The following is a 12,490-nucleotide window of genomic DNA, read 5'->3' as shown; positions in this document are numbered from 1 at the left end:
AATTGAAAAACAAAAAAAAGAGCATCATACAAATCAAGGAAACATATTATAAAGGAAAATACGTGTGACTGTAAAAAAAATTTGATTTACAAAATAACTTAATCACAATTTCACCTTCAACAAACTGCAAACAATTTTTTCATACAGGCCAAGAGAAACAATCAGAATTTAAGTGCTTACACTTTGTAAACATCTGCAAACTCAAATATAAGTAAACAAATCACTGGCATCAAGTTGGTCAGGAGGTACTACGACACTTTACAGTATTGCAATCACGGACCTAATGCTTAAAGAATGCTTACACAGTCTGTTCTGGCAGAGAGAATAGAGGCACGAAGAGGTTGTTACGGGGAGTGTAAGCAATGGATAAGGGGACTCAGAAAACCAACGATTCTGTCTACATTTTAAAGTCTTAAAATTAGCCCTAATCTCCTTCAGAGCAGGTCTACAGAGGTTTTATTCAAACTCAAGTATACGCCTTTATTACTATATTTGTTGTATATTTTTATTAACAAAGTCACAAAATTCTACCGTTCTACTTCAGTCATTCTGCCATACATTCTATCATAATTGGTTATTTCCAAGTTTTAAGAGGATTTAAGTCTAAGACAATTTGAGCAACATAGTAAGGTAAATGGGTTATAAACCAGAGAATAAAACAAATATCCATGAGACCATAATGATACAAATAACATAAGAGAAAAAGAAATAAAATAGAATAAAAAATAAGGACAGGCGCGGTGGCTGACACCTGTAATCCTAGCACTTTGGGAGGCCGAGGAGGGCAGATCACTCGAGGTCAGGAGTTCAAGACCAGACTGGCCAACATAGTGAAACCGTCTCTACTAAAAACACAAAAATTAGCCAAGCGTGGTGGTGCGCGCCTGTAATCACACCTACTCAGGAGTCTGAGGTACAAGAATCACTTGAACCCAGAAGCAGAAGCTGCAGTGAGCTGACATCACGCCACTGCACTCCAGCCTGGGTGACAGAGTGAGACTCTGTCTCAAATTAGATAAATAAATAAATTCATAAAAAGTAAACAAATAAAGAAATGGGGTAGAGGAGGGAAAAGTTCTTCCTTACAGTTGAATTCCAATTAATAAATGTAAAAGAAATGATGAGAATCTTTTTTAAAAATCACCATTTGGCCAACACCACAGTAGCAACTGATTCAGACAAAAAAAGAATCATCAACAAATGTTAAACTCAGCAAGCAAAAGTATGATGAGAAATAGGATATTTGCAGAGTCACAAAGTATCTCCCCACAAAACACATATTAATGAAAAATAGGAAAATAGTTAACTTTATAGTGGAGAAACAGGTAAACACCATCTTAACTAATCACAGGACACCTCCTTTCCAGTAATAAAACAATAGTAACATCACATGCCACCTGATATGATGCACTGAAAAGGGCACATCATCACTTCTGTGGTATTCTTGCAAAAAATATATCACTTAAGTTTAATCACGAGAAACAATAGACAAATCCAAACATTCTACAAAATAACCACTGGTTTTTCAAACTCATCAGGGTTGGAAAGATAAAAACAGAGGATCTGGCCCGGATTAGAGGTAACTAAAGAAGCATGGCTGCCTGGGGAACATAGTGAGAGACCCTGTCTCCACAAAAAATTTAAAAATTACCTACAAAGAAAATTTTAAAGTTAGCCAGGTGTGGTGGTGGCCCATGCCTATAGTCCTAGCTACTTGAGAGGCTGAGGCAGGAGGACTGCGTTAAGTCCCAGAGTTCAAGGTTATAGTGAGTTATCATTGTGCCACCGCACTCCGGCCTGGGCAACAGAACAAGATCCTACCACTATTTTAAAAAAAAAAAAAAAAAGCAGCAGCAGCACCATGACAACTCAACGCAACTGGGATTCTGGACTGAATCCTGGACAAAACGGTATTAGTGGACAACTGGAGAAATTTAAATAAACTCTGTATATTAAGCAATGATCAATGTTAATTTCTTGGTTTTGATAAGATGATTATGTAAATGTAACCATTAACATTTAGGGAAGCTGGGTGCAACATATACAGAAATTCTTTGTGCTATTTTTGTAAACTTTTTTTAAGGTCAAATTATTTCAAAATGAAAAGTAAAATTTAAAAATGAGTAAGAGTAGGTAAGGTGCAGCGGCTCAGGCCTATAATCCCAGCACTTTGGGAGGCCAAGCCGGGTGGATCACCTGAGGTCCGGAGTTCGAGACCAGCCTGGCCAAAATGGTGAAACCCCATCTCTACTAAAAATACAAAAATTAGGTGGGCATGGTGGCACACGCCTGTAGTCCCAGGTACTTGGGAGGCTGAGGCAGGAGAATCACTTGAACCCGGGAGGCAGAGGTTGTAGTGAGTCGAGATCACGCCACTGCACTCCAGTCTAGGTGACAAGAGACTCCGCCTCAAAAAAAAATTAAAAATTAAAAATTAAATAGAGTATAGGATTAGGAACAAATCCCAGTATATAAACTGATAAGCAAAACCTGGAATGAGCAGACTTTTACTGTAAAGGGCCAAATCATAAATAGTTTATGCTTTGGAAGCTAGTCTGTCCCAGCTACTCATCTCTGCTGTTATAGTACAAAGACAGTCACAGATAATAAGTATGGCTGTCTTTCAATAAAAACAGGGGTGGCTGGATTTGGCATGCAGGCTATACTTTACTGATCCTTGAACTAAACAAAAAAATGTTCATCTTTAAGAAAGGTACTATTTGGCAATGGTATAACAGGTAATACTTACTCTTAAATGTAATCAAAATGTTTCCAGTTTTATCACATGAAATAAAATTTCATGTTATTACATGCTACTTTCAGAATTCTTTATCATACACTGTGTGCCTAGGACCATTAAAAGAGCACATATAACATTTTAATAAAGACAAGAGCTACATTTAGTATAGCTAAAGGATGTACTCAACTAAATAACTTTCCTCACATTCCAAAATAAATTTAGTTCAGCAAGAAAACACAAACGCAAAGAAAGTAATCATTTTGGCATTCCCCCTCAACTCCTTTTTTCTTTTTTGTTTTTGTTTTTGAGACGGGGGTCTCTCATTTCCATTGCCCAGGATGGTATACGGTGGCATTATCACGGCTCACTGCAGCCTCAACTTCCTGGGCTCAGATGATCCTCACACCTCAGCCTCCTGGGTAGCTAGGACTACAGACATGCGCAACCACATTCAGCTACTTTTTCGTATTTGTAGTAGAAATGGCATTTTGCCATGTTGCCCAGGCTGGTCTTAAACTCCGAGACTCAACAGATCCACTCACCTTGGCCTCCCAACGTGCTGAGAGGTGTAAACCACCATACCCAATCCCAATTTTCAAATCCAACTTTTACTTTACCTACCAATTTGTGGTCTAGAGGAAAAAAAGCCAAAAACTTCCTCCTCTATTTAATCATATTTTGAAACTAGTTAAACTGCTTCTAGTTTTCTGTGAGCAGCCTTTGAACACACATGCTGACTGAAGTAGCATAATCTAATCATTAACTGGTTACTTTCAGAAAATCTGGCCAGTTACACCAATCAAGGTATTAAATGAGTAAAAGCATCTGGCTCGAAATTTGTATATGGCTTCTTTTCTTTTCTTTTTTTTGAGACGGAGTCTTGCTCTGTCGCCCAGGCTGGAGTGCAGTGGCGTGATGTCAGCTCACTGCAACCTACGCCTCCCAGGTTCACGCCATTCTCCTGCTTCAGCCTCCTGAGTGGCTGGGACTACAGGCGCACTCCACTACACCCGGCTAATTTTTTGTATTCTTTAGTAGAGACGGGGTTTCACCGTGTTAGCCAGGATGGTCTCGATCTCCGGACCTTGTGATCCGCCCGCCTCAGCCTCCTAAAGTGTTGGGATTACAGGCGTGAGCCACTGTGCCTGGACGTATATGGTTTCTTTAGTTTAACAGTATACAAACTTTAGATAAAAGTGGCTGAGTGTAATGGCTCAGATGTGTAATCCCAAAACTCTAGGAGGCCAAAGCAGGAGAATCACTTGAGGCCAGGAGTTTAAGACCAGCCTGGGCAACACAGCAAGACCCTATCTCTACAAAAAAATAAAAATAATAAAATAAGTAAGGTTTAATTACATCATTTACAAACTTCATTAAATTGATTCAGAAAGAACTACCAGATTTGGATGCCAAAAATAAATAAATGTTAGACTTTCTTTTACCCAAGAATAAGTTGTAAGAGAGGACCAAAGATAAAATCATTTAAAATTTTAAATGAAATAAATGGCATGATATTATAAACACATATAAACATTATACACATTTTTTAAAGATCAAGAGCCTAAATTAATTGTAATTAGCCTGTGTGGGTTATTTTTATCATGGTGGCTCACCCGAGCAATATGAACTCCTGCCCAGAGTTCAGGAGAATTTTCTCACTCCATTGCTAGATACAATGTTGAAGATGATCATTCAGACTGAGAGCACTCAAAGGAAGATGATACAGACCATCAGTAAGATGGTGCCTTCAACAGGCCACAACTTACCCTAAGGTGTTGCCTGCCAGCCTGCCCAGAGTCTCAGAACCTGAGAGAAACCATGGGGAGTCGCTTGTCCTACCAGGCCTTGACGTCCTCCCTGCCCCCGAGTTGCTGTTCAACTTTGACCTGGGGGAAAACAAGAGGTAAATTTTTGAAGACCAACATTACAAACCGGTTATTTCAAATTGCATTGCTTAATTTGGAAATGATCTATAAAATCATTTCAGTTAAAGAGTAGATGTGACTTGATACCTACTAAACATGTACTATCAATCTTCTGATAGCTGCTTCTGTTAAGTGATAACCAGCTACTCTGCTACTTTTAATGTTACTACTTTGGCTGTAAATCACTGCTTGCATAAAAATTAAAATTAAACTACAAAGTAATAGTTTCACTGTTTTAAAAGCATATAATTTTCTGCGATGCTTTAAGTTGAGGGTTACCAAAATCAAAACACAGGTTTAATACAATACCTAAGAGCTAAATACATATTAAATAGAAAGGACATAATATCTTACCCATCATTATTATCGGGTTTACCCAATTCCAATCTGTCTGGCTGTACTGAAAAACCAATCCTGCAAACTCTACCATCCTAAAAGCAAAGAAAACAGAAAAAATTCTCCAAGTAAAAATATGTATTAAAATTTGAATTTATTCAATAGATTCTGTGCCCATCACTGTCAGTCAATTCAGAAGACAATAAATAAACTCCCTTCCAAAAGGTGCTCACACCTGAGATGGGGAAATATGACATACATACACTGTCAAGAAACCAGCAGAAAATAATTTACAACATCTCAATCTGACACAATTCAAACTAAGAAAATGACCGGATTTAGGAGCCTCCCCCATTCTGTTACTAATTAGTTTTACACTCTGGCAAATCATGTAAGCTTTCTCTGGGCCAGAGGAGGAAAGAGAACTGGGAGATCTTCAAGATAACTCTTTCAAGTAACTGCTATTTTCCTGTTACAAAGGAAGAAATACAATGATGCACAATTCTATTTTAACTGTTTATTTTTCATTTCTCTGAGAGTGAATAATTTACCTCAAGAAGAAAGGCAGCATGATTTGGTCCCACCACACACTGTTTAATAGTAGCCTGTTCCAATACATTCAAAGGGGGGTGGCTGAGAGATTTAAAAAAAGAAAAAGTAAGTAAAATTATTTTTTAAATGGTAAATACGTCATAGGGTTTATTCTTAAAATCAATTAGAAAAAAAAAGTTGGCAAAACCTGTTTTTTTAACTAATATTTACTTTAAAGCAATAATTTAAAAATATCTCCATAATCATTTATATCTCCCTGTATGCCAGATTTAAAAAAAAAAAAAGCATGAATGTAATTTATAATTCAAATAAGCCCAACTCATAAAAAGCTGATAGATTAAAAGATTCTTAAAGTCTAACAATCACATTAATCTTAATCATATCAGGCTGCTGCCTAAATATGAGTTTTTTCTTAATAAAGAAAAATGGTTCTTTGTCAGAAGATTTAAATATTTTAAAACTCTTACCTGTTTAAATTATATTTGTTCAGCTTCTCAGAAACTTCCCGTAACCTTTAAAACAAAACAAAACATTAACAAATCACATGGACAGATCTTTTGTAAACAAATAATTCTGACAGGTACTTGTACTATTATTTTGGTAATTTCCAATAGTAGCACACAAAACAATTGCTATGGTAAGAATGTTTTTCATATTCTAGAATGTTTTTCATATTCTTTCATTTTTGTCCCAAAAAGATCACAAGCAGACTCTGCAATTTCCTTCCCTCACCACCCCATTTGCAACCTCAGTAACAATAATAATCGTATTAATCCCATTTTCTCATTAATCCCAGGTGAGAAAACTGAAGCTTCTAGAGTTTATAGAAAAGGTAGCATAAAGTTGTTGGTACCTGAACCAATGCCCAACCAAAGGCTCATTTGTTTAAAAAAAACAAAACAAAAACTGTGTTATCCATGCCAAGAGATTGAGTGCACATGGATATCATGAAATGAAAATAGAAAGCCTAATTGACTTAAGGCATCATCTCAAGTTCTTGAACGGTCTTATAACACAATACTGAACAAACCAGAGCATCAATGTCCTTATCTATATAAAGTAAGGTCAACACCTCTCATTTCTAATAGCATTTAAAACAGTATTGAACAGATTTAGAAAAATCTCAAAGGGCTACATAACAAAGAGATATTAATTTGTATTTTCTGTTATGATTTTATTGTTTCTCTTAAGAAAACAGTCTTGAATATAAAACACTATAATAACTAAACTAAACTAGGTACTTTGTCAACCTAAGGAAGTCATTTTACAATGTAAAGATATAATCAAATGTAGATTTTAAGAGTTCAATTCTATTATCAAAAAATTAAAAAAAAAACACTGCCTGATCTGATCTTTTAAAACTTTTTTCAGAAATAATCCTTGTAAAAGCTGAGAATTGTAGAAAGCAATGGGAAAAATTAGAACATTAAATCAATAGAAAAAGTCCACGAATTCTGACAAAAATGAATAAAATCAAATTTCAATCATTTGTACTAACAGATAAAAATGTTATACATACTCCAAAAATAAATGACATTAAAGCCAGTTTAGGACTTAAAAACTGCCACAAAGCATATATAATCTATGGGAAAATAACCTAATTATTTCAGTAAGAGATTCAATTAGGAGTCAGCTATTCTTTAACTTTATCCTGTGAGTTCTATTCTCCTAGTGAAGAGCGTCTTTCAAAGGTGCACAGTAACTGTCTCATATCGAATTGCATTCAGTATCTAAAGTAACTTTCTTTTTTCTGAGTCTCGCTCTGTTGCCCAGGCTGGAGTGCAATGGTGTGATCTCCGCTCATTGCAACCTCCATTTCCTGGGTTCAAGCGATTCTCATGCCTCAGCCTCCTGAGTAAGCTGGAATTACAGGCACCTGCCACCACACCAGCTAATTGTTGTATTTTAGTACAGATGCGGTTTCGCCATTTTGGCCAGGCTGGTCTCAAACTCCTGACTGCAATAGATCCACCCAACTCAGCCTCCCAAAGCACTGAGATTACACGCATGAGCCACCACGCCCAGCCTAAAGTGACTTTCAAATGCGGCCATATTTTATTTCTCTGTGAAGAAGTAGATACTTACTGGTGACCTTATTCTCACTCCTAAAGAACAGTATCTGATCATGTGTGATTTGGCCCCCAATAAAATACATTTTCATTTTTGTAGCCCAGTTTTGCATTTACTGCCATTAACAAAACATGTTTTCATTGGTTCAAGAAAGTTAAGATTTTCAAAGAATTCCAGTTTGCCCATTTACAAAGCACACTTCTGTGTTCCAAGATAAAACACCTTAAGAGTAATATACTGTGGAACCCATGAGCTCTGAGAGAAGGCTGACCAGAGAAGGCTGACTAGAAAATAGGGAGAAGATAAACAACGGTGGGTTTGCTCTGGAAAGTAACAGCAGCCTTTAGAAGACCTTAAGAAGCAGAAGGAGCTCTCACTTTCCTGGGTCCACATTTACTATGAGTAATCACAGTAGTGACACTTTCAGAAGATAATCTGTTCACTGGCATGCAACTAAACTCATTCATTTCCATTCCTTTGTTAGTAGCTCAAAAGTGCCTCCAGAGCTTTCACAAAATATATAGTATTGGTAGAGAAAAAAAATTGTCAAGGCCTTTTTCAAAACTGGACAATGCCTGAGAATAAGAATTAAATGTTGTTTCCATGGCTTCAAATATTCCAGGCAATTATTTGTAAAACTAAAATAAGCTTTGAGGATATCAGAATGCTAAAAGATATTTGAACTCAAGAACTCTAATTTCAGGCTATCGGGAGAGACAGCACAAATGGTTACTGCTATCAATTAAATTTTCTAATCTTAAAAGTCCTGGTGAGACCCCTAACCACATCTGAAATACATGTCTGAAATGCACATCAATTTGTATGGGAAACAATGCCACCAAACAGCAAGAAATCTGGGGTTTACTCCCAGCTCATCTACTACTACCTGGACTCACTAAAAGTCCACTAGGTCTCAAGTTCTCATCTATGTGAGAAAGAACTCTTTTAGTCATCTCTAGTTCTGAAAATTCTTATTCCTGAAATTCTGTTTTTTTGTCTCTTTTGAGACTGGGTCTCACTCTGTCGCCCAGGCTGGAGTACAGTGGTGCAATCACGGCTCACTACAACCTCATCCTTCCAGGCTCAATCTAGCTTCCTGCCTCAGCCTCCTGAGTAAATGGAACTACAGCCTGTAGCTAATTTTTCTATTTTTTGCAGAGACAGCATTTTAGCATGTTGCCCAGGCTGTACTCCTGGGCTCAACGGATCCACTCGTCTTGGCCTCCCAAAGTGCTGGGATTACAGGCATGGGCCACAGTGCCCAGCCTCAGTCCTGAAATGCTTATGAATATATGAAAAGCAAGTGTTTCAATGGAAGATATATATGTAATGTTTACAAAGAAATATTCAATTTTTATCATACCCATTTGAAACTTTCAAATGATTTTATACAGACATTTAGAATGCTTCCCCAAATATCAAATTTTAAAAAACTCTTAAATTCAGTCCATAGATTTACATAAAATGTATCATCCTTTCAAATCTCAAGACAGTTATCATGACTAAACTGGGCCCTACAAATTAGTTTACATGAATCCAGATAACAGTAACAAATAAATCTTCACCGCCAAAAAAGTAAGCTATATTTAAGAAGTATTTATTTATCTTTTACATTATAGAGTCCTCAGTAGACAGGCAAATCACAGAATCACTGCAGGCCTGTGATAACATTCGTTTAAATTTGCTAACTTATCCATGCTGTTCCCTTCCTTTAGCCAAAAAAAAAATGAAGTTTTTTTAGTTTGCTAATTATTTTATATAATAGAGATTCGCCTACTTTAAAGGATCTTCATACAATGTTTACAATAGGCAATACTACATAGGCAATATTAACAAAAGTTTACTCTCTCTTTAAAACAAAAAGAAACTCACACCGAAGCTCACCAAATTCCATTTCAGAATAAATTTTTACATGTGGTTATGATGAAAAACAATTTTAAGAGTACAGCATAATATTAGAAAATAACCTCATTGGCCAGGCACAGTGGCTCATGCCTATAATCCCAGCACTTTGGGAGGCCGAGATGGGCGGATCACCTGAGGTCAGGAGTTCAAGACGAGCCTGACCAATATGGCAAAGCCTCGTTTCTACTAAAAATACAAAAATTAGCTGGGCACGGTGGTGCATGCCTGTAGTCCCAGCTACCCAGGAGGCTAAGGCAGGAGAATCACTTGAACCCGGGAGGCAGAGAGCCAGGATCAGTGAGCCGAGATCATGCCATTGCACTCCAGCCTGGGTGACAGAGCAAGACTCCATCTCAAAAATAATAATAATAAAATAACAAAAACAAAGAAAATAACCTCATAATAGCATTTAATCTCATTCAAGGACCGACAGGTGAACTTTGGTGAGGTGGCTGTAACACACAATGAATAAGTTAGCAAAAAGCTTCTGACAGTCCTTGGTACTCTACACTTCTATTCTCTACGTTTATTCTATATTCTGATTAAATAAACTATTTCATTTCTTTAAATGTATAGATCATTTTACAGATATAGAGGCTGAAATTTTTCTTTAAAGTAACAAAGTAAGGTAACAGCAAATTGATGTTAATTAACAGAGACAGGGAAACAGTGTAACGGTACTTGGTAGAAGCTAACATATTTCATTGCTATACTTGAAATCCCCTATAAGTTCAAGCTCATTCTCCCCAAATTTAACATTACAATTTCAAAGGTTATTTATCTTTTCACTGATCCTCAACTGGCAACAGCACTAAGTGCAGGTTCTTCAGTTTCATAATTCTCTGCCTACCTCTGTCATATAACATATCTGCATGTTCAAATACCCCTAAACTGGACTAACCCTGACGGATCCTTTCTTGCTGAATTTCTAAAGCCAAAAAAAAAAAAAAAAAGATATAGTTAAATCCTTCAAAGGCTTCAATTCTCAAAGACAGAAAGATATTTCTGACATCACATTCTCTACAAGGTGATGGTTTCCATATACCTGGAACTGTTAAACAAGGTACATCCACTCATGTTTCGTGACTCTCAGCAATCACCTTAATGGCAAAGGTGGCATCATCTGCCACCAGTGCATTTCCTCCAGTCTCATTCCACTTATTTCCCACCCAGATCAAATGCCACCTCCTCCATGAACCTTTCCTAGTAATTTCCTTCCTACAGAAGTCTACAAATTCTCTCATACCTAGTCATTTGTGTTTCTATCTGAACTGTCTTCACAGACTCTAAGCTAAGACAGAATACAACTTGCCAAGTCTTTCCTTACCCCTCTGCTTTTATGGATACAGTTCCAACAATGAAAAAAGTACATTACTGGTACATAACTCATTTCAGAGGTAGAAAATGTTCCTGATCTTAATCTCAACAAAACTAACTCTCCAGGTCTTCCGTCTCAAATTAAACATGTGAACAGTGTGAATATACAGATTTAAGATAGTTGCCCATGTAACTCTTAAAAGATCACTTACCATGGAAGGAAAAACAAACACTAATCATCATTTCCTAACAATCATATTAGGAAACTGCCTTTAAAGTGACCCCACCCCACCCCAACTCTGGATATCCACTCATGGAATAAAACTTTTACATACCTGTATAATTTTATTTTGAAGTAAAGGGCTTAATAATTCATGCAAAGAACCAATAGATACAGTCAGTGAAGGTTACCTAAAACACTAAATCACAGACTCCTGCAGAAAAAGTCTTAAAATTCACCTCTTGTCATCCATGTCAGAGAAAGCAGGTATTGCCAAAACAAAAATGCAGTACACTTAAAAAATCTGTGACCAGCTATATTCTGGTAGAAAAAGAAATACTGTAAGAATATTTCTGGCATTTCTCCAATAGCAAACTGTCTAAATCTAAAAGCCTACGTCTTGGAGTGGTGATCTTGCCTATACTTTTTTTTGTTTTGGAGCAACTACTGTGTACCTACATATATGGTAGAGACGAGCACCTCTCTAACAAGACAACGTATCTCTAACCACAGAACATGGTCCACAGTTAAATATATCATGCACTTTCTTAAGTATAGAGGCAGTCAGTCCTCAATTTTTACACAGTTCTTTTACACAACTTTTGCACCATACCATAAACACTGCCACTTCTTAAACGCTTCTTCTCATGCCAACTGTTTCATGTTATCACTGATATCAATAAATTTCACACTATCACGTGGGGTGGTCCCACCTGCCAGCCACTATACTTGGGGGATAAGGCTACATAAACTTTGGACCCTTTCTGATGATCATTTACTTCTAGATGCCAACATCTAGAAGGCACATCCCCACTCCAGCCCCACCCCCAGCAAACTGACATCCTGGGCTAGTTTATTCAATGCAAAGGGTATCCCAACCCCAAATCCCTTTCCACACAGTCCTGGAGGAAGCCAATGGCGAACCACCTAAGGCAAGTTCATAGTGGAGCCCAAAGGAGATCTTTGTTATAAGACCTCCTATACCAACTGAGTCTTCAGCTCATGTTGCATCATGGATTTGTTTCTGGGTGAAGGGAGCAATGCCTTTCCCCCTATGCACTCTGTATTACAACAAACATTAGGAGCTACCTTGGCCTATGAGGTTGGGAATGGCAAACAGCCAGGAAGGATTATTCCTATAGCCTTAGAAGTATCCTTTCCCCCAGATGAATTACAATCTCACACAAATATATACACTCCACTGGGGCTGGGGCTACCATAAAGAGTCACACTAGCCTTCTGTTTGCCTCAGCCCAAGCAAGAAGCACCAACCAGTGAGGAAGGAGTCTCTTCATCTGTGTATGAAAAACTTGCTCGTTATATGCCTGAAAGTTGAATTAGACACTCGATTTTCAGACACATTTTTAAAAATCCATTTTTCAACGCTTGTATCTGAATTTAACCCTGATCTTCGGTACTCCAACT

General features: G+C 37.2%; 1 protein-coding gene across 5 annotated transcripts in view; it reads right to left on the bottom strand.

Annotated features, from left to right (window-relative positions):
• Positions 1–12,490, bottom strand: part of LOC105476035 (ubiquitin protein ligase E3 component n-recognin 5) — a 154,789-nt gene that overhangs the window by 96,685 nt on the left and 45,614 nt on the right. For all 5 annotated transcript variants that reach the window (XM_071067924.1, XM_071067925.1, XM_071067927.1 and 2 more), the window contains exons 2-5: positions 6,021–6,065; positions 5,553–5,634; positions 5,020–5,096; positions 4,507–4,626 (exon numbers count right to left, since the gene is read on the bottom strand). In XM_071067924.1, coding sequence (XP_070924025.1) covers positions 4,507–4,626; positions 5,020–5,096; positions 5,553–5,634; positions 6,021–6,065 — 324 coding nt within the window. The remainder of the gene's footprint in view (positions 1–4,506; positions 4,627–5,019; positions 5,097–5,552; positions 5,635–6,020; positions 6,066–12,490) is intronic.

This window comes from Macaca nemestrina, chromosome 8 (assembly GCF_043159975.1).
Source record: "Macaca nemestrina isolate mMacNem1 chromosome 8, mMacNem.hap1, whole genome shotgun sequence".
Classification (NCBI taxonomy): domain Eukaryota; kingdom Metazoa; phylum Chordata; class Mammalia; order Primates; family Cercopithecidae; genus Macaca; species Macaca nemestrina.
This window is presented reverse-complemented; position numbering and strand designations above follow the sequence as displayed.